The sequence below is a fragment of the Cimex lectularius genome, unplaced genomic scaffold, assembly GCF_000648675.2.
Source record: "Cimex lectularius strain Harlan isolate CLEC.00 unplaced genomic scaffold, Clec_2.1 scaffold38, whole genome shotgun sequence".
Taxonomy (NCBI): domain Eukaryota; kingdom Metazoa; phylum Arthropoda; class Insecta; order Hemiptera; family Cimicidae; genus Cimex; species Cimex lectularius.
In genome coordinates, this window is record NW_019392638.1 from 425876 (window position 1) to 449076 (window position 23201).

The window sequence follows — 23201 nt, forward strand, 5'->3', positions numbered from 1 at the left end:
GGTCATGGTCGTTGGATTCCGCTCCATACTGACGGCCTTCGAAAGGGCTGAGACTCACGCCAAGGGCAGAGACGCATGGCAAATAAGCAAAGCGTTTTGCACGACTTCTCCACACACGGTCCCGGTCATCTGATAACAACAAACCAAACTGGCACTCATCTGTAAAGAGAACACCCCCCCATTCTTCAAGTGTCCAAGCAAGATGTTTATTTGCGGATAGTCGGCATTCTACTCGATGCCTCTCTCCTAGAAGGCGGCACGTGAGACGACGCTATTCTCACGAACCTTTCTGATGACTGTTTTACAACTCCCCCTTACATTATAGACAGTTTGGTTTTGACTACCTACGAAGGAAGCCGTTAGGTTGCGTTGGGTGGTAACAAAATAATTATTAATAAAGCGATGCTGTCTAGCCGTCGTACTTGCTGGCGACCATTACCTTCTTGCGGTCCCCGCCGTAGACAAATGTGGATGGTAGAGCCCGGCACACTCAGAACTTTGGCTATGAGATGGCCCACTACATGGCCATGTCTGGCTACTTCATTGGTCACCAAGCCACGCTGACTATGGGCTTGGTTCCACATACTGAGCCAATACATGATACAACCCTGGCCAACCAAGATTGGGACGTCATGACCTCAGTAGCGTATAGTTGCTTACTTTTCCTGTTCGGTCATGGATATCGAGGTCAAGGAAACCGTGAGCTGCAGCTTTGTGTTTGACTAGGGTGTATAATTGTTATTTAGGATTTGTAACATTCTAGGAAGGTAAGCAACCAGTTGTCAATGTTCCGTTTACGTTTTAAATCAATTATTATTTTTTATACCTAGTTGTTATGGGAAATAAACCAATAAATACAAGTGTTCCGTTTTTTGTTCTGTGACTATCTACTACACCGGATACATCACTCACAGTTCTATCTTTCGATATTTTTGTGTTAACAAAAATCTGGACTTTGAACTAATTCTGGTTCGTGCAGTGTTACCTTTCCGCATTATCGGATGATGGATGAATTTGTTATTAGTCATAGAACGGAGGGAAAAAATATCTCTTTCCAGATCTCAGCTTTACCCTAATGGAAGCTTTTTGGAACAATCGTACATTAATGCTCACTGTGTTTCGTTCCGAATAATCCGATAATCTTAAAGAGGTTTTTGCAGTTCTATGCTTATCACCCATGATAATGGAAGAGGCACTAAACTAAATATTTTTTAATATTCCAATCGTCGCTACAATAATACTAATGGTAATAGCAACAACGAAAATCGGAGTTTTACTACTTTCTTTGCTGTCAATACTATCAAGTTTATTTTTACGTTTATTCTGTTACTAGTATCAGTACTAAAGGAATATCATCTCTTTTTCATTGTTTTTGCTGTTTCAATAAATTCGATTATCATCCTAATATCTTACTTTTTTAAATAAAATATTTATTGCCATTTGTGTTGAATTCATTATGTGATTTTATCATTATATAAATACATTCACTATTTTTCGTGGTCCTCTTGACCAATTAATAACATTCAATTAATTAAGGTTTTAAGTTGAGATAAAAACGCCGAAGGGCGTGGGTTCGAATTCCGCTCGTGACACTGACTTTTTTATTTCAACTTAAAACCTTAATTAATTGAGAATTATATTTACAGTACAACCTTCGTTGTTTTCTCAACTTTACCCAAGGGCCTCGTCCTTTGCGGGAGGTACAGAGGCCATCTCCGCATTAGTCGTCTTATGGGAGGATGTGTTATGTTGGACATGGATGGGGCTATTGGGGTGAGGGGAGAATTTGTCGTAAAAATAAGAAAATTTGGTGGAAATTAAGGCATTATTTTATTTCAAAAGAGTATTTTTAGGTCGTTGTGTAGGGTGGACTGGAGATTCTCTGTATGTCTTCGTTGACTTTGATTTGGAGCACTTTGGATTGGAAGAGCCGAATTCATTGGATGTTGGTAGGTTTAGCTGTGCCTCACATTTCCATTCCATATTTACAAGTCGGTTTCAGTAGTGTTTTATAGGTTTTTTTCCCCCGAATGTTAGATTTGCGTCCAACTCGTTTATAGAATATTACGAAAGGTCTGTTTAGTACGTTAGTTTTCATTAATATGTAGTATATATTATGCCCAACAAGGCTTCTTTTAATAACTGTAAAATCCATTAAAACTATTACAACATTAATAATTATATTACCACTATTATCACTAAATACAATCACTGGTAGTACATATATTTATGTTATTAATGTTTACTGTCAATGCTATTGATTTTCCTTCTGCTCGTGCAGTTCATTACCGATAATTAACAACGGTCACATACATCGTTTGCACCATTATACTAATACCATTATACTAATTTAAATAAACTTAATCTTATTAAATAAACGTAAATAAATCCTAGGCCCAGACCAACTAAGATAAGGCTGACACACGCTTCCTTCCTTTCACCACTTTATGCAAAAATTGACTTCCCAAAAACCCAAAACAGACACCCCAGAGAAGATAGGCGACAAAATTTAACGTTCATCACCTCACAAACAACACGGAAAAGTAATAATAAATAAAGAAATGACTGTAGCTAGTATAACTTAGCAATATTTCTACACCTTAAAAAATTGGTACTACTACTTAACAGGATTCGACCACGCTTGTTAAATTGTGAGGTTTCCTTTTGGGACCTGCGGGCTATGAACCTGGTGCTGAATATTTTCCACGTTTGAAAGGCTATTTTTATAATTAAATCTGTAACTTTTTTAGTTTTAAATTAACGATTTAATTTACGATTAATTTTTAGGTCAATATGTATATTGTTTGTTTTTATGTTGTTATAAAAGTCTGTTTGTATAGTTTCGTCGATTCTGATTATTTTGGTCTACCTATCGTTGCTGCTTTTGGTGTTCATCACTCACTGTATGTCCCGCGTTCCAAAATCCATTTATATATATATATTTTCTATTTCATAGTTTACACAATTGACAAAAAATCTGTTTTAAATGGCCTGTAATTTATGTGTGGTAATTCGACTTTACGATTAATTTTACACCGAGTATGGAGGCATGGAGCTAACATAATCGATAGTGCAATTTAATTTAAGATAATTATTCCGAAATCGTGAGATGCGGTCTGGTGGTCTCACGATTTCGGAATAATTATCGATCAACGTTCACTAATAATCACCACACATTTAAATTAAGGTCAATAGCCTGATAAATTCCACTTCTTGCCTTTAACTCTGCATTTGCTCTCTCAGATTGAACAATGCCATGAATTAATTTTGAAATACTTTGCTCCTAAACGGTATTTAAATCTTTATTGTACGTTTTTTATATCAATATTATACTTGATACACATATTTTTCCATTTAGCGAACGGAGAAGTTTTTTTTTAAATTATAGATTTAGGGATTACATAAAGTAGTCTATTTGCAGGCAGTTTTACAACTTTTAAATGTATTTTAAATTAAAAGTTAAAGAGTACACGGACGTAATAATTTGTTTATTTCTAAACTTTCTATACGATTACTTGCAGATAGTGAGGTGACGAGGGTTCGCAACAGCAGAGGTCATATCAACCCTCGGGGTGCCGTTGTTTTTGAAAAAAAGCCCATTTGTAAGTATGTCGGGTTCGAATGCAGGGCGGCTGGATTCGAACCCGGGACCTTTACCTTACAGTGATGAGCGCCTTGTCAACGCATAACCGTTGCGGCCACCGACGCCCCCTTCTTTAGACTGTTATAAGGGTTTATTAACAAAAACTTAGTAATTCTTCTACAACGTGAAACTTTTGAATCCGCAAACTTGAAATGCTTAACACATTATTATCAGGGAATGTAGAATAAAACCCTTTGTATTTAGATTCAAATGGCACTTGAAACGTGCAATTCCTTTGCTCTATATAGTGAGCGTGTAAGAATGCCACCAGATTGTTCTGATGATTATACAAAACAGGGTTGTTCTATTGTATATAATAATTCTAGCTTTGTGCACCTAGCGTATGTTAAGATGAATGCATTTATTGGCGTGAATGTTTAGTGTGAGATTATTATTGATTACCAAATTATTGAATACCCCATATCAAATAGTTTAGTTATATAATCGGTGATGGAAGGATATTAGTACTGAGTGCATTGGGACTGAAACGACTTAGATTTTGATAACTGAACTCGTATTTAAAGAAAACATTATGTAATCAATCTTTGCATTTTGCTTGATCAAATTAAATTTATTTAGTTTCCGCTACCAACTGGCCGCTACAATGGTACAAATATTGTTAACTTTCATCATGCTGTCTACTTGTAGAAATTTTCTAATCCTTCTGCTGTTAAATTTTTATTTCTATAACTACAAGGGCTATTTGTGTGTTGCCTCTGCTGTTGACATTTCTATCACCACTAAATATTATTTAGTCACTATTTTGACTAACACTTCTACCTTAAATGTTTTATAATAGTGTCATTAACCAGATAAAGTAAGCTGAGCATCATAAATTGAATGTATCGTATGAAATGCAATTAGGTCGAAGTCTTGATAAATTTATAAACGTGATTCAAACGGAAAAAGACAAAGGTATTGAATCCTGCCAAATGGCTGCCGGTTGTAGTTTAATGAAGAGGGTCAAAAGGTGGATTTAAAGCCGACGAACCAAACACAGTAAATGTAATAAAATAAAGCGGCCTGGTGGCAAAGGAAAGAGGAAAACGCGGGTGGTTTCACGTTACGGGGGGGTGGAGGCGGCGAGCAACAAGTGTCCCCACCGGGAAATAATAACAGCACCAGGGTGAGAACGATGGAATTAAAGAGGCCCAACTCTGACACCCATGTAATCATTGTCAGAATTACAACAGCAAGGTTTTCTCTTTCTTTTAACGTGGCCACTTTTCACACAGTTCTCATGTTAATTTTTCAAGTGTTTCACAAATGAGGACGGATTAACGGTAAAACGGCGCGCCGCCCTCTTGAATCTCTTTTTAATCGTTCCATTCACATTTTTAGCCTACTAAATGGATCAGGACAATGTTTAAAAATACGCGAATAAGCTAATTTAACAATAGACTATAACTGTGAGATTTCTCCATGTGGTCTGCGTGGTTTTACAAGTTTGTCCTTAAGTTGGTCGTTATAGGTAGTTTTGGTTTGCCTATCTTCATTACTTTGGTCTGTGATACGTATCAGTAATATGATAATAAAAATTCTGAACTTTATTGGTTCTACGCTAAAGACAAATAGTTTCTTCTAGGATACAAACAAATTACAAAACAATTTTACGACATATAAAAAAAATCATCGAGTTGAAGGCGATTCCTGTGAATAAATGGGATTTTTAAATTTTTTATTTATATTGAATATTTCCTATGTTCATGGACATTGGTGTGAATTTGCTGAATATAACTCGAGTATTTTTTCACTTTAATAAAATGAAAGCATCTCGGGATAATTCCAAAAACACACACTTACACTCTACGGGGCTGATATTACCGGAGTTTAAGCCTAAACATCGTCAACTGATGAGGAGTTACTGGAAGTAGCCTGAAACGTATTCGTTTTAATAAAGAGAAACAATACTGTACTTCTACAATAAAGTAACACCAATGACCACGGATGAATAGAAACTATAAAAATAGAAACCTAAAATTGCGTTTGTTTTCTTACCAATTCATATTACGTAAAATCTGAACAAGCATTTTATAGATACTTTATCAACACACAAGATCGTTCCCATCTAACGAGTTTCAGTTTAAATGTCTTCAGTGTTTCTGTACTTTCATTTATATAAGAATATGAGTTTAGGGAGACTAAAGCTTAGCCTTAATGATTCAATGCAGTTCATAAGAACCAAGTTGTCGGTTGGGAATAATTCACTAGTTTTCGTGGTCCGCTTGACCAATTAATATCTTTCAATTAATTAAGGTTTTTAGTTGAGATAAAAAAATCAATGTCACGAGCGGGATTCGAACGCACGATCTTCGGCTTGATACGCCGCTGCTCTACCACTTGAGCTATCGTGACCTCGATCCACTCGGACACCAACTTCCCATCTCAACCCCCACCTTTCGAATTTTCCCTCCTTTTTGCTATTTTTCAAATCGTGTAATCTATTTGATTCTCGGCGACAAATGAAATAGCTAAAACTAGTGAATTTAATAAGTACAAATGAAGTATATCTTCACTCTCACTAATAAAGCTCTCCGTGGCCATTTATTAGGGAACTCTTGAACGACTAAAAATCTTGAATGTGAAAAAATCCTTCTTTCGACAAAAAAATTACCAAAACATTTAGACATAATTGCTTCCAATAGCGAATACTAGGATACGAACCACTTGGACAGAGCGGTACCTAAACCACTTCTGCAAATGACGATGGGTCATGCAGATTTAACATAGTTCTTCCTAGCGAAGTGAGCAAGTATATCTCCTTTTTTGTTTGTTTGTCCCCAAACACCGGAACTTGAATAATCGTTGAAATTCAGATAATTTGGACCACTGTGGTTTATTTCTTTGCCAATTAAGTAGATATATCAAGACATGGATGTATGTACAACAGACAAGTGGAGGCAGATTACAACAAATTTAGACAGATATTATTATTATTTCTGATAATTAGTGGAGTGGACGAATATAAATTGACATGCGCGTTGAATATTATTGATCACTAACCTGTTATAAAAACAATCAAAGCTCAAATATCGAAATTTCCTGAACAACCAAGAAAACAAATTCTCCCCCCCCACTCTCTCTCTCTCCCCCTCACACACACTCTCTCTCTCTTTCTCTCCCAGGAAACCAGCATGAAGACTTTTTAATGGCCAGTGCCCATTAAATGACTCTCTAATAAAAAGGTAAAACATTTTAGACAAATTAATTAAGGTTTTTAGTTGAGATGAAAAAAAAGTTAATGGCACGAGCGGGATTCGAACCCACGATCTTCGGCTAGATACGCCGCTGCTCTACCACTTGAGCTATCGTGACTTCGATCCACTCGGACACCAACTTACCATCTCAACCCCCACCTTTTGAATTTTCCCTTCTTGAGATAATTGTAATATATTAATTGGTCAAACGGATCACGAAATTAGTTAATTTTAGACAAACCTGATATAAACATTTGATATTTCCTCTGGCACTTTCCCGCAAACTGGAAACGGTACAGCCGCTTCGGAAAGACAATACTAACGACCAAAGAAATGAGCTTTTTTAGAGTTTGGAAATATAGAATGGTCAATTCCACCAACAGATCATTTTGGTCGCAATGGAAAAAAGGGAGCCTGTTTAATCATCATGGCCATCAGTTTTTTTAAAGAAGTGCTTATGAATAGTCTGTGTTTTCAAAGTTCACCATCTCACAACTGGCTTGTACAACAAAACTGAATGTTAATGTTTTTATTAATTTAATTTTGTTTTTATGGGCTTCAATTGACGTTGAGGCTAAGAATACTAAAAGATCTCGGATTCGAATCTCAACGATCGTGAATTCAAACAAAGAATGCTTTCAAATTTTTATCCAAAAACACCTCTGCAGTTGATATAACTTCTACTGCTGCAAATACCCGGACAAATTCGTTTTAATTTCATGTCTTACAATTTTTTTTGCTTCAGTTTTAGTTGTAGCTCCGTTTTAACATGCTGAATTTTTTTAAACTAGAATGTTATATAATTAGGCAGTGAAACATATAATTTTTAATAAAATACTAAAAGGACATTATTTATCAAACGGATTAGATTTCGATCAGCACCGTGGTGTTTCATTCCGAACTCCGGTCCCATCCAGTCCAGGATTTGGTAAGACGGTCGGGTCTGAATATTCATTCAACCCGGGTCAAACTCCGACCCCAAGAGTGTTTGCTTATTCATCCGACTCATTCAATTTTCCAATCATTTCTACGGTGTTTTTGAAAAAAGGCCAAGCACTACTTAAGAGCGTGGTGTGTCAAATTTATGTGTAAATCATTTAGCCATTCTTATATGCCGTAGCGACAATTGGCGTTTTGCATGTCCTGTAACTTTTCAATGACGGGCGAAGATTAGCCGGCAATGGAGGAGTAAGTTCATAATTCCTCGGTCCGTGGTCTGATGACATTTTAATGCCACTTCGTCCCCAAATGTTATTGTAATTGGCATTACTTGAATCGGGAGACCCACTGAATCATTTGATAAACATTTTAAGAGATTTATGCCCTGTTCAATGTTTGCTTAAGACGGCAGCTGTAATAATGTTTTTTTTTAATTCACTTTGATTGAGCGGTTTCATTTAATCCTACCTCCTTGCCATTTGGATCAGCGAATGTAAAAGAAAAACCATTGAAAAAAATTCCATTTAAATTCATTTGGCAAAAACGCTACGCAAAATTATGCACTCTGCATACTTTTCAATTTCTAGATTTAGTATTTTATAAATACAGTACAGCGTAATTTTTTTATAGGCAGAATAAATGGTGACGACCAAGTTTGAAATAGGCATATAATATATCACTTTTGGCTTCTATAGAAAACATTTACTTGATTTTAGTTTATTCGATTATGTTGTCTTTATTTTTCTTTTTATAGAAGAAAAATGTTTATTCGATAGGTTTTGTTTAGACGTTTGAGCTAAAACAAAAAATAAATACTAAATCATGATTTCTATTTAAAAAATATAAAACACCTTCGAAATTAGGCCTACATAGAAAAAACTCTTCAAAATAAGGTTTAACAAAAAAAATCTGTAATAGAAACATATTTCATGCTGAACCATTACTGGGTCACTTACTGGGTCCCATCTTTACTCGCGAGTTGGTTGAACGACTCAAACGCGTTTTGGCATTGAGCCATCTTCAGTGAGGAACTGTCATTTTGTCCGTGTAGGGCTTATATGTCGTTGGGGTAGGGGGCGTAGTAGTTCAACAAAACCGCGAGTGAAGACGGACCCAAGTTACCCAGTGGTTATTTAGCAGTTCACCGACTCACATACCAACGCCTAGCATCAGCTCTAATGTAATTTCAGCCCGACATCTCCCTTTGGAAATTTTGAAGAGAGATAGATAGATAGATAGATAAATAGAGAGAGAGAGAGAGAGAGAGAGAGAGAGAGAGAGAGAGAGAGAGAGAGAGAGAGATTTTATTTGTAGCAACCATGAATTGGTTTGAACAATTGTAACAAAATACATATGCATATCAAATCATAACAGTGGTAAATAAATAAATATATGATAGCGCAATATTATTTAAAATTTACTTAAAGTTCATATGCACTACAAAATGCGTTTCTGACTTCATGTTGAAAAATTAATTTCCTTAGCTTGTATTTATCTAAGTCTTTTAATTTGTCAGGTAGAGTGTTATAATATTCCACCATCCAATATTTTGTACTATTTTTGCGACTTTCAGTCTGTTATTAGTGATGACAAGTTTTTATGAGATCTAGCTTCACGATCAAGTAAGGTAGTTTCACTTTCAAATTTTTAAAGGGTGCACGTGATATACTTTAGAATATAAATGCTGGGGAGAGTCAACTTTTTGAAATCAATGAAAGCTGGCCTGCAGTCGTCTCTATACTTTAGTTTTGAAAGAACCCTGGTTGCTTTTATTTGGGTAGCAAAACTTTTTTTTGCTGATGGAGCAAGTCACCAATATGGAGTAGGAGATAGGTGCATGAAAGCAGCCATAATATAGTGTTTCACTTGATATCTAGGGATCAAAATAAAAATGTATGTGAATTTAATTTTTTACTATACCTGTCCAGTAGGGAGTCCAGTTTAGTTTGGAATCTATTTTAATGTCTATTAGGCTGACTAAATCAATATTTTTTGGGAGTCCCGAGAGTTCCCTTAGGCTTAGGGTAAGGAATTGTGGTTTATTTATTTATTTTTTTTTTTTTTAAGGACAGTCAATTGTCCTCAAATCATTTTTTGAGTTCTTTTAATTTTATTATTTACTATGTGGCCTGTTCTAGGGATTTATCAGACACTAAAGTGGTAACGTCGTCTGCAAAACCAGACAATTGTATACTTAGAAAATTTTTGTGGAGATCATTTACGAAAATTAAGTAGATTATAAGACCCAACACAGACCCTTGCGGAACTCCCATATTGATATTAAATACACAGTTTATTTGTGCCATTAAATCTTTAATTTGTAGTTTTGATCGTAGTAGATATGATGTAGTGTTTTTTTTATGGTTATGCACTTATGACTATGACATAAGATTAGTTATGACTTCAAAACATTTCACTTTGTCGAACGATAATAACAACACTGAAAGTTAGAAAATCAATACACGAGATGTTGTATCAATACACTCTTTAGATTAAAAAAAAAGAAGTTAATTCAATTTCGTCCTTCCGCCCAAGTCCTGGGTATGCCGCACTCCACCATCCACGATGACCTACAGTGGTTCAGGGCCATCGGAACCCTCGATCGAAGAGACGGTACTGATTTACTGTGACGTACGTCGGCTAGAGGCAATCGTGTTATTGCTCTTACCCTACTACGAAACCGTCATTTAAGTCTTGCTTGATCCTTTTCCTGGAGGATAAGTCCATAAGGTAAGGGTGAGCTGAATACAATCGTCAGAAGGCTTCGGGGATGGCCAAGTCTCCAGACGACCCTCCTCAGATTCTTGACTACTGGAGAGGCATCGACTTTTCGCAAATAATCGACATTATCAATGAGGAAGCTGTTCTCTTCACAGATGAGTGCCGGTTTGTTTTGTGATTGTCAGTTGACCTGAACCGTGTGTCGAGAAGTCGTGCAGAACGCTTTGCTTATGTGCCATGCGTGAGTCTCAACCCTTTCAAAGACTGTCAGTTATGGTATGGAGTGGAATCAACGTCCATGCCCAAACCAAACTGTTTATCGTACAGAATGATACAGTAAGTTCTTATAAAATCTGTGGTCCCATTCGCTCCATTTATTGGACACAACTTCGAATTGACGAATGATAATGATCGACCGCATGTAGCGCCAGTTGTCACCCATTATTTGGAAAATGTAGAGATTACGACGATGAATTGGCCAGCATTTCTCTTACATGTATCCCATAAAAAAAACGTTTGGGGCTTAAGAGAAGAGTTAAGCATAGTTTGGTGCCTCCAACAGCTTCAAACCGCACTTGTTGAAGAATGGGATTCTGTTTTAACAAGACGTAATACAGTCCCATATTTTACTCGACGCCTAGTAGACTTAAGGCCACCCGCCAGGCGAGAGTCTGTAATACGCGTTATTAACAGTAAAACCAGTAATAAATTGTTAGTTAAATTTTAATCTATCACTAAAAGATTTTCCGCTGTTTTAGTAAACTTTATTTCAACCATCAAACACGATTCTCCGATCTCGGTTATTTTATTTTATGTTAAAATAAGTATGTGTATAAAGATACAAATAACTATAGTAAGAAGTAAAAACAAAATGTAATATAGTATACAGTTTCTTTTGCGTTTCAGTGTATTTAATTAGTTTAAATTCGTGATTTGATCCTTTTTCTTATGCCTCATAAAGGCTATTTTGAATATCATAAGAAATATGAAAGATCCAATGTCGTTTAACTTTTCATTTTAAACTCTGGCATGAAGAACATCGCGTAGAAGGATCAGTTTTCAAACAAGGAGTTGTGGCGGGATTAAATAATTATCGTGTCCATAGCGCCTTTGGAAGCACGTATGCCGTTTTATCATCCTCAGAGCGGACGTTTATTAAATGAAAACCGCCTCAGCGCTAATTACGGGCATTTGTCCCTGCCGGGACTCCGTCCATCTGACAGAGGTTCCCCTCGACCTCCGCACACGCTTCGCCCTATGTGAAATACTTTCTCCCGGCGAAAAATCTCTTCCGCTTTTATACAGACGGGCTCGCGTGAAAAACACGAAACCTATTAATTCCCCCCAGATAAATTGTTACCGTTACAGGTGTAGAAGCTCCGACGCCCGTCCTGATAACTAACGGCCCTGAAGGAAAAAGGTAAAATTAGTACATTTTCTATACGTTTCAGTAGGACCTATTTAAAAAAATGGCTACTGATCGTTTATTTACAAATAGGAATATATTATTCCTTTTATGTAAGGCCTTGGTGAGATGAAAAAGTTAGTGTCACGAGCGGGATTCGAACCCACGACCTTCGGCTAATACGCAGCTGCTCCAACCACTTGAGCTATCGTCGGCTCGAATGCCGCTCGTGACACTAACTTTTTCATCTCAACCAAGATCTTACATAAAAAGCAAATTAACTGAAAAAAGTAATTTGGTCAATTAGACCACTATACATAATGGATTAATAGGAATACGATACCCAAAATTGTATTTTTTTTATTTGTTAAGTTTCTATTAATTTTTTAAGAGGGTACTTCAACTTATGAATACTCGGGGTGCGGTTTTTGAGAAAAAAAAACGCTCATCTGTAAATCTGACCCAGTAAATTTTAAAAATATCCAATTAAAGGATAGGGAATTACAAACTAACTAATTTCTTTGAGTAGTCGTTCAGTATATAACAAACATAAAATAGGGTCTTGGATCCTTAAATTAAAATTAGCACTCACAAAGAGTTTAAAGGATTGATAAATTAACGACAGGTTTTATCCAATAAACCGTATTAATTTGAGGTGAGCGACATCTGAGCTTTCAGCCAAGTTGGTTTTACGCGTCTAGGCCTTACTTCCTAAATTGGGTTGCCCTCGGAAAAGCACTTCGAAACGTCTCTGTCGTTGTTAGGAGCAAGATTGAAAACTCGGCTCTTGATTACCTCATAAACGGATTATCAAGCGATACCCTCATCTCCATATCGATCCGTGAGGGATCGGAGCTTAAGACGGATGTAGTTTACCTTCCTTCCTATTTTATGCACCTTATCGGCCAAAGGGCAGATTTAGTCCTTCGAAAAATTTATACAACAATGGATACTTCTGTCTGAACAGATGAATGTCTAACTGTTACTATTTGATAACATCAGTTTCATTTTAAACTTTTAGGTAAATTTAAAATAAGATTTTTATTTTCTTCAAATACAATTTGTAACAACATACATTTTTTAAAGATAAATTAATTATCAATTTTTATTCAATTTTTTTAAATTGCCCAATGCAATGTATTATTAAATCGAAAGTTGGAAAATACAGTGATAAACGTGATTGTAAAATAAGATTTTTTTATATTTTCTTGTACGTATTTTTCTTTGAGATTGAATTTTTTACATAAACAATTAAGGATCAGTTTATATTTAAAAATCATTTCTTGTATTTCTTTTGGAAATTTCATTTAATTGGAAAATACATGTTTACTTTCTGTATAGAATTTCTTTTCATTAAATTGCCGTTCTTTTATTGCTTTTAAGTCGGCATTAAAAATGTTAGGCTAAAAGAATTTTCCTTACCAGAAATTTAATTTTCTTATTTTTTATTATATTAATTACAGTCGCAACATCCGTTCTAAAAAAAATCACCAATAAAAGGTGGAATTAGTAAAAGGTCATAATGAACGTCATTTTCCGAACAGGTTTAATAATTAAAACTTGATTATTTTAAATTAAATATCTTTCATATTATTTATTTGAAAGCCATTGGAAGGATTTCAGTTTGGTTTACTTGTCATTAGTGAACGCAACATTAACAATTTCGTAACTTTTTGTTTTTGTCACTTCTATTAATGACGGAATGATCATCCGATGAAAGGAAATGGTTAACAACCAGTTTTAATTTTAATAATAATATTTTATTTAACGCAAAGAACTGTATCATCTACTCGGTAGAATTGTACGCGATTTGGCACCCGTTTGGGTTGATTCGAGAGGATGGTGACTCTGTCCGACTAGTCTACACTGATTCCATCAAGCAGCACAACATATACAAGCAGAGTAGCTTTCACGAATCAAGTGTTAGCACTATAGATAGCTGGCCCTCGGAGGATATGACTTGTAGAAGAAGTCATCCTCACCTTATTAAAAATAGGTCCTGCGAGGTTTACACAAGAAACTTACTTTTGAGCCAAGTCCCGAATATGTATCCGGCGTATAAAGAAAGGTTGCTCGATGGTTCTCAATGAAGGGTGCAATTTCTTGGCTAGATATAGGGAAAGGTAGGAATGCTGCCCTATATGAGAATCGACCTCCTAGGAAGAGAAAGAGTTGCTAGGGAGAATTGATGTGTCCTATAGATCGGCTGATGTATCTCGGCTTAGGTAGCCCTTTGCGCGCGGCATACGGTTCGATGTTTAATGAGGACCCGACCACTCGGAATGGGCAAGCGGGGAGCGAGGTCGTCTTGGCCCCTCGGGGCTGAGCTGCCTCTACACCAATGCTGCGGCTTTAATACACTTCTGTCGTATGCGGAGGTGCGTCAGCTCTCATCTTCAGAATCAAAACGTCCTATAAGGCCGGAAGGCTAGGCGGGGACGTTAAAGATCCTCATTGTCCTTTTAAGGACGACCGAGTAGCATGCGGGAACCTAATGTCCTATAGATCAGCTTTAATCCGAGATGTGTGCAGGGTGGTCACAGAGTCTCGGGTCTCGGATTTGTCCCTCGAGATGATTGGTCGGGATAGTGTCGACTCGTTCGGCGCTTGAACGGCCATCTCATCTCTTCTGTCCACCCAGGGGAGCCATAGTCCACTTAACGTGAAACTACGGTGACAATGGGTGATACAGTTTGGACAAGGATGGGGTGCAGCCTGAATAGGCTATCCTCGTGTCCTCGTTCACTTCCCTTTCTCAATCCAAGTCCTATTTCCTCTCCCAACCCTTGTATGCAAGGGGGTATTCAGGCGCAAAATAATGGTGTAGCCTTGCGGGCGTGACAACGTCTCTAAAGCACAAGCTTTTCAGATGTGGTGCTTTATCAGAGGCACACGAGCGTTAGGGTATCAGATCCTGTCTGCATAGACGGGGGAAGATGCATAACCATCTGAACTACGGGGTAGCAGAAAATGTTCCAAGTCCATACCTGCTACGTGGGAATGAACTCGTAGTAGCTTAGTGGCGAAGTTCCTGGCGGGAAATTAGAGAAGAGGCTGTTTTTCTGTCTCCGATCTCCGCCTACAAACTTGCGTATGACCTTCGTTACAACCCCCGGCGTCACGGGATACGAAGGGACGGACCGTCCAAGCATATAGCGTTGAGGACGCTGAGACTACTGATGTGACGACTGTGGATGGGACCAGATAGTGGTCGGTGGTGCCTGCATTGGCTTTCTTTACCGAAGGCAGTCTCTTCTAGGGGGTAGTTAGCAATTCCACTTTAAACAAAACCGCGGCCGGAGCAGATCCGGAAGTTCTTCGCTGGAGGAGCCCCAATACTCTGGGAGATAGAGTAGCCTTCTTTATCAAGGGAGTGCGTGGGAGACCAGGCTGATGCATTTAAGCCACTGTGGGTAGCCCTTAACGCGCGGCATCCGGTCTGATGCACAGTGAAGACCCCGATCACTCGGAGTGGGCAAGCGGTGCGTGAGGTTCGTCACGGCCCCTCGGGGCTGGGACGGCTTCTCCGCCAACGCTTGCGGCTGTAAGACCCATCCAGTCGCGAGCGAAGGTGCGTCATCTCTCACCTTGAGAATCAAAAGGTTCCGTAAGGCCACGTGCTAAGTACGAACGATAAAGATTGTCCTTTTAAGGACGATAGAATATTTGGGAACGTATGTCCTGTAAAGAAACAGCGTGCAATTATTATCGAAATGGTTTGCGATTTTTGAAAATAAATTGAGTGTAAAGGGGGCCTAGGACGGACTCCTTGGGAGACACTGGAATTAATCTATACACAACGTGTTTGGTAGGGTTATATTTCGAATGTAAGGTTTCTTTTTGAAAGATATTCATTTATTTTTATATTATTTTATTGTGTTACAGGTACATCATTATTTTCTGATCCAACTAGGCTTCTTGGTAAAGAGTAAAATAATTAATGAACGTAGATCATGGACATAAAAACAAAGCATTTCTTAATTTGTTTGTAAATTCTGTATGTATTATGTAATCGGTTTTTTATTCACTTGTTCCAGGGTGTAAATAAATTCTGTATAGGGCAAGGGACATCGGAAAAGTAATTACATGAGGAGTGGCGTCGATGCATTCCGGCCCTGATTAACTCGGGGGTTGTTCCTCCAATTTGAAATTAATATGGATTATGGCCCGATCGGTAATTCCAACTGCTGAGGATGAGAAAGATGAGGAAACGACGAGCACACCTTCCAAGTCTTTGGTCTATCTCGGCCCTGAAATATTACCAGGTGAAACGAGATCAGCCACTGACTAATTTCTCGTCTGAGCCAATCTCGTAGGCTAAACTTGAAGTAATTTGTTCCGCAGGGGATTAATCAATACGGTATGCCGACGCTCTATTTTGGAATAGAACAAATTTGAATTTGTTGTCAGCAGATGGATTAGTTATTGTTCGACTCGCGAGTAGCTTGGTATAACTTCGCTAATTGAAATTTGACGGAATGGAAACGGAGCACATGTCTACCTTACTGAATCACTTGTAAACACAAATGAAAATGCATGAATGAAATCAATGTTGTCGTTATAAACAATTGTGATAAAATAAAAGGTAACATGTACGAATCAATAAAACGCACCTGGACAGGTTTGAGGGTGATAAGGAAGTGATTGCTAAATCATTCAATTGTAAGTATTCCATCTATTCAGCAGCATAGTAATTATACTGTAAAAGAATTTAGAATATAGGGTAAGAGATTGAGGTATCAACCATACGAGAGCAATTCAAAAATATTTTGGTAAGATTACATAAAATACAGATTGAAAGAAGAGACTAAGAACTTTACTGGTTTCTTCACAAGGATTTTAACAAGAATGGTCAGTCAGTCAAAACTGCGCCGATTCTTCAAAAAGGCAAAAGAAATCTCAAAAAGACGCAAAACCTTTGAAGTAATACAACGTAATATACAACATATCCGGGTCTTATAAGAATGTCGATGAATTAGGACTCATCGGTGTCCTACAGCTGTCTACAGGTACACAACAGGAGAACATAATAAAATAACCACGAACAAATAATGCAGTCAATTAATTTAACTCATCAACATCGTACAGTCTATGGTATCCAACGAGAATATCTTGATGATGGAAAACGTCCAAATAGGAAGTATCAGCCATATGGACAACTACTTGAAACCAGTTGTCAGAAAATCTGCAAATTTTCTTATATGAGTTATACATGTATGTAGTTAGATCTTTCGATGCTTGCTGCTTTGCTCTACGTCTCGAGATAGTGTTATCTTCGAAAACAGTTCGATGCAGCTGTGGCCGTGGATGACCAACAAGATTTCATGTACGACTCAGTAAATTTCTAACTGTAGCCCCGATGGGTAACTTTTGAGCGGGTCGTTCGCGTCAAGAAATATTATTTAGCAGAATTGAAAATGAGCCCAAAATAGAGCGGTTTCAATAAACGTGCCTTCACTTGGCATTTATTTTTTCTTGGAAGAAATAATAGTATATAATTTAATTAAACAGTTATCACGGATTGATAAAGCTCGTTGTATTCAATGGTCATGTCTTTGAGCAATCTTCGGCAAACCAGTACTGATTAAAACGAAATGTTTGACAAACCATACATAATGGTAGGTGGATCAGAAATATCAAAGACTATACAACTGTACCATGTTCATTAAATATTTTAAATTCCTCCTCTACCAGCTCTTCATCTTTCTCCATTAAAAAACATCCAACAATATTAATAGAAATATGTGGTGTTTAGTGACTGTTAGTTAATGATTATTTGGAGATCGTGAGGTGAGGTCTGGAGTGACATAGATTTTAGAAAAAACATTTTCTTTATCCTGCCAACCTTTCGATCTTTATTGAAATCACCTTCAGGGCTCAAAGTGTTTGTTTTCCGTGTAGATGTGTTATTCTTCTCGTTGAGAGTGCTCATATAAATATTAATAGATCTTTTTGCCACATAAAAAAGGTTTTTCCTTCCTTTTCGCTACTTTTAAATTGAGATTATGTGATTATGGTCGCACACGGTAGGGAATTCTTATATATTTTTTCTCTAAATTCTTATTATTTCTACTATTATTTCTATTTATCTACACAGAAAACAAACACTTTGAGTGAGTACAAATACTTTGATTGAATCTAAAATTTCTTGCATTGTATAAATTCTTTTTTCACATGCTACATGTATTTGTAAATTTTAAACAATGTTTTTAAATCCCAGTCCCTGAAGATGATCTCAATAAAGATCGAAAGTTGGCACGATAAAGAAAATGTTTTTCTAAAATCTAAGTCTCACAAGACCACATCTCACAATCTCTAAATAATCATTATTTCTATTTGTTATCTATTTATAATATGATTTATTTCACTCTATGATAACGTCAAACCTTCGTTAATTCGTTTAAATTTGTTTTAAAAAAATGTAGCATTATTGTTAATCTTAGAGAACCCTCTTCCCAGAGTAAAGTATTTTCTCTTTCTATCGTTCATTAAATTCTGCAAGATTTATATTTATATTTACATTGGTCGACATTTTATAACTGATGGAATTAGAATTTCCTTTTCAACAAGATACCCGTCCTCAAAAGGCATTCTGTAAGAGACTTGACGATCTCAAACCAACCCTGTCTTACTCTCCAGACCACATAAAATAATTCTAGCAGGTAGACGCATTACTACCATCGGAGGGAATTCAGCAACAAGGTAACAACAGAATAAGTACGATTGTTTTTGTTATTCGTCATATCTTAATACAATAAAACAATAATTCTAAGACAGCAGTTTTTTTTACACTGGACGGTAGTATATGTTTTTCTTTGAATTTAGTGATGGGTTCGATTGAACCAAGGCTTCCAGCCACATCGTGTTTAGAAAAATTTCTCCATTGACATATTGAGGCTTTTTTTTCTTCTAACTATTGGGCCTGAATTAGACTCAAAAACTGAAGGCAGCACCCAGCCTGCAAACAATGCTTTTCAATTTTCTATTGTGACCTTACGTTCCTGTTTCAATCACGGTCTGTCAAAATGGGAGTCATGGCCCCCTAATACCTGTTGTCGCAGCTGAGTTCCATCAATTTGTTTCCCCGAGGACAACGGATCTCGACAGCATTAATCACGTTCGTCATGACCGTCATCGTTCATGATCGGCCACGTCGCTTTGCGGAGGGCCGCACGCCCGTAACCGCGACGTCGGTATTGTACGATTGTTTTCCCGATTTCCGCCCCGTTTTCAGGTTAATTAAAGAAAACCCCGTGTGATTTATGGCAGGCGGAGGTTTCGGGGAACAAAAGAACCGTTCAATGTTTGCCTTCGTTCCAATGCTCGGTCCTCGCTTGCGAAGTCGAACAATGTCCGTGACTCATCCCGTCGATTGTTTATACCGCTCTCAGGTTGCTTTTTGAAAAAATCCTTTTGTCATACAATTAATAACTACAATCTTCTAAATGCTTTTCTACTGTTCAAACAGATTTTTCCTCGCATAAAAAGAATTATTAATGGCCTGCTCAATTTCCCGCCTTCAAATGTTTGTTTAAGCTAATCTCACAAATGAAAATATTAGCGCGATCACTTTGCACTACCATTATCAATTTTACCACAACTCATAAATTAAAAAATATACCATAATTTACTATCTGGCAAAAACAAAACACATTTCGATGTCCTGGACTTAAATAAAAACTTCAAGAAACGTTCGCGTCTGCTAATATTTGTATATTTTTAGTCCAAGCTTAATTCCAAATTCCACCATTTATAATCGTATAAAGGAATCACCATGTTAGGTTTTGCTTTATTTAATTTTTTTTTTAAATATAGGTCAAACCCGAGTAATATTCAAGCCGCCTAAATTTTTGAAATATTATTCATATACAATAATTATAATTTATGAATAATTACAAATTAATTTTTTTATTATTTCAAAGATTTATAGCAAATACAATGCAGGTCGTTATTAATCGGATTGAATGAATATATTTATTAGCATTGTTAGACAAATGAGTTAGTATGTGTGTTAACTTAATTTCTTAAACATATAATTAAAGAAGAAAAAGTTTCGAAAGTAACATACAAATATAATATTCACTCTAAAATAATTATTTAAAAAATTACATAAAATGTCCGTAGTAAAATGAATTGAATGTGTACTGCTAATACTAATTTGTATAAATATGTTTTTTGTTTATTTTTCTGAGGTATAAAACTATTTGTGAGCTCACAACTTCTGATCTCAAGGCAAGGTAAACATACTGAAAGCACGCTGTTCATTTTACATTATTTTCTACATTACCATTTAATTTTTTTCAGAATAATGTATTCAATGTACTGCAAACAAATTTATTTTTGACTTTTCAATTTTTTCTTTTAAAATTCTCCGAGCTATTCTAGCAACTTTTAATAACTGTAAGAACGATATAAAGAAATTTACCTGCTGCTTGGTGATGTAAATTGGTTTGTTTAGTATGACCCACGTCAGCGTCTCGTGGCACGGTGGCATCGTCGTACTGCCGTCGTACGTCATGTAGTACTCTGTGTCGGGTAGCAGGCCCATAACTGACAGCCGACGCACTTCTACCTCTTCGCCTACACCAGAGCAGAAACAACTCAAATAGACAACAGCTTTAGCCCCGGCCGGCATCCGATTTTATATTCAAGTTTTAGAAAAGAAAAACGGAAAAGTTCAAAATCGAATGCCGGTCGTTTCTTGCGTTATTTTTCAATTTAATTGAAATGGCTTACCAGCATAGCGGATTTTATCCAGATTGTCTGTTAGTATCCTAAGCTCTGGATTAGACAAATCCCCCAACTGAAAGATAAATATCTGAAATTACTATATTTTCACTGATATAACAAATTACAAAAACTAGAATATATACATGTAAATGTTGAAAATCGTATCCAATAAATCATTAATTTGTGTATATATATTACAATTATAAAATATACCAAGTCAAATAGAAAAGAAATGGCAAGCAAAATAAAGTGTTTTTTCCAACCTTTCAACTTTATCAACAAACTTGACTAAAATATAAGTTTATTATACAGGATGTCTTTTTTAAGATTAAGAAAAGATTGATTTATTTTCCATAATTTTGTACAATATATTGACATATTTATGATTTTTTTTACTTTTTTTTATTCCATGTTTATTTTTAGTTTGGACCATCCTTGCATGGAGTGGTGTGGCTAATGTGTACATATATTTTTATTAATTTTTGTTATATTGTTAATAATTTTTTTTAATTTAAATTCACTAATTTCGTGGTCCGCTTGACCAAGTAATATATTAAAATTAATTAAGGTTTTTTGTTGAGATAAAAAAGTCAATAGCACGAACACACCTTTTGAATTATGGCAAAAAGGAGGGAAAATTCAAAAGGTGGGGTTGAGATGGGAATTTGGTGTCCAAGTGGATCAAGGTCACGATAGCTCAAGCGGTAGAGCAGCGGCGTATCAAGCCGAATATCGTGGGGTTCGAATCCCGCTCGTGTCATTGACTTTTTTATCTCAACTAAAAACCTAAATTAATTGTGATTATTTTTTATATTATACTTTTTAAATTTTACTATTATAGGTGTGTGTATGAGTAGTGAAGTTGTTAAATTAATTAAATCGTATTGAAACAGTTTACTACGGATTTTTCTTATCATTTTTTTCTATAAATATTTAAATTTAGGTTTTGGATAAGGCCATATAGAATTTCGACTTATATATTTTTTATCGTCGGTAATTTCATTCTACTTCCAATTCCTCTTGTAACACATATGTTTTGAAGTAATTTACCGTTTTCTGTGTATAGTTATATACATAAATTTTTCACCTAGATTTTACATATGCTACAAACTGCATTTTTTGGAGGGAGGTCGGCTGCAACGTTTAGGCGTTTACACGGCGCTTAACACTGTAAGGTAAAGGTTCCGGGTTCGATTCCAGCGGCCCTGCATTCAAATCCGTCATAATTACAAATGATTTTTTTTTAAAGCACCGGTGCCCCGAAGGTTCAAACAACCTCGACGTTGAAATACCCTCTTAAAAAATATCCTATTTCTTCTAATAATATTTACTTGTATATCTGATTTTTTTAATTGTCTCTTTTGTAGGATATAAACTGGCTGAACAATATGTCTAACCGTACCCTCAAGCTGTAATTCCAAATTGCAATACTGATTGGCAATCGGTTGTGTACTAATTTTTTTAGCTTAGATGTTAATTTGTTACAGATCGCCCGACTGAATTTCTCATGAACAGATAAGGTTATCGAAAACCCAACAGTAATTTATTTTTGTTAATTTATTAAATTTATTTTTCTGTTACAAAGAGTTTAAAAAATAGGCATTTAGATTTTGAAATTTCTATTACATTATAATGTAAATAATATAAAAAGCAAACAGAAACAACTCTTTGGTAAAAATTGAACATACGAAAAAAAAAATTCAAAAAATGAAAATAAATGTTCCACATTTATTGAAGAATGCAAGCCTGACATCGTTTCCTGAAAAATGTTGAACATTTAATTTAATTTTCTTGATTATGTAAATACTGACAGATCTGCCGTTTACAGAAACGATATTTATATTTGCTCAACCGCTTTTCTTACATTGCAAGGATGTTTTATCATACAATGTCGGCTTTTCATTTATCAAGGATTTCTCCTCAATCTTGCTAAATCCATCGTTAGAACGTGTAATCCGTACTTTGAACTGTTTTTCGATTACTCAGCAACCAAATCGAAAATTTCATACAGAAAACTTTCTTCACCCTTGTCGCAAATAATCCAAGAAATAGAAACCTTGAATGCATTGGTAAAAGAGTTATCTCATAAATTTCCTCTCGACGTTTCAGTACTAAAGAAAAAGTATAACTTTTCATAATATAATACAGTAATAAGAAAGTAAACAATTTATTGTTTTGAAAACTTTTAATATAGGGAGATTGTACATCGATCGAAAATCAATTGTACCAAATCCAACTGCATTTAACCATAATTCGATTGAAAACAATCTTAGATCGTGTAATTTAAACAGACTTATTCCAATTCTAGCAAAATTATTTGGAAATAACCATAACAAGAAGAACATGAAGATACAATGGATAGGAAATACATTTTTATTGTTACACGATCAGTTGTACAAATGTGTGAATTAATTAATCAATAAAAAATAATAGTTATCGTAAGTGTTTTTAGATTGTTATTAGATTTCTTTGAGGTCTGCGAAACGTTAAGTACACAGTTTGGATATTTCCGAAAATCTCGGCCTAACTTTCGTAACAAACTTATCCACAATAGTTAGTAAACGAT

The 23201-nt window shown here is 35.9% G+C and overlaps 1 protein-coding gene across 4 annotated transcripts in view; it reads right to left on the minus strand.

Moving 5' to 3' along the window:
* The window catches only part of LOC106670960 (carbonic anhydrase-related protein 10-like), a 307401-nt gene that overhangs the window by 26540 nt on the left and 257660 nt on the right, over positions 1–23201 (minus strand). For 3 of the 4 annotated variants that reach the window (XM_024227731.1, XM_014401668.2, XM_024227736.1), the window contains 2 exons: positions 20642–20708; positions 20331–20491 (listed from right to left, as the gene is read on the minus strand). In XM_024227731.1, coding sequence (XP_024083499.1) covers positions 20331–20491; positions 20642–20708 — 228 coding nt within the window. The remainder of the gene's footprint in view (positions 1–20330; positions 20492–20641; positions 20709–23201) is intronic. The other variant, XM_014401669.2, reaches the window with a different exon arrangement.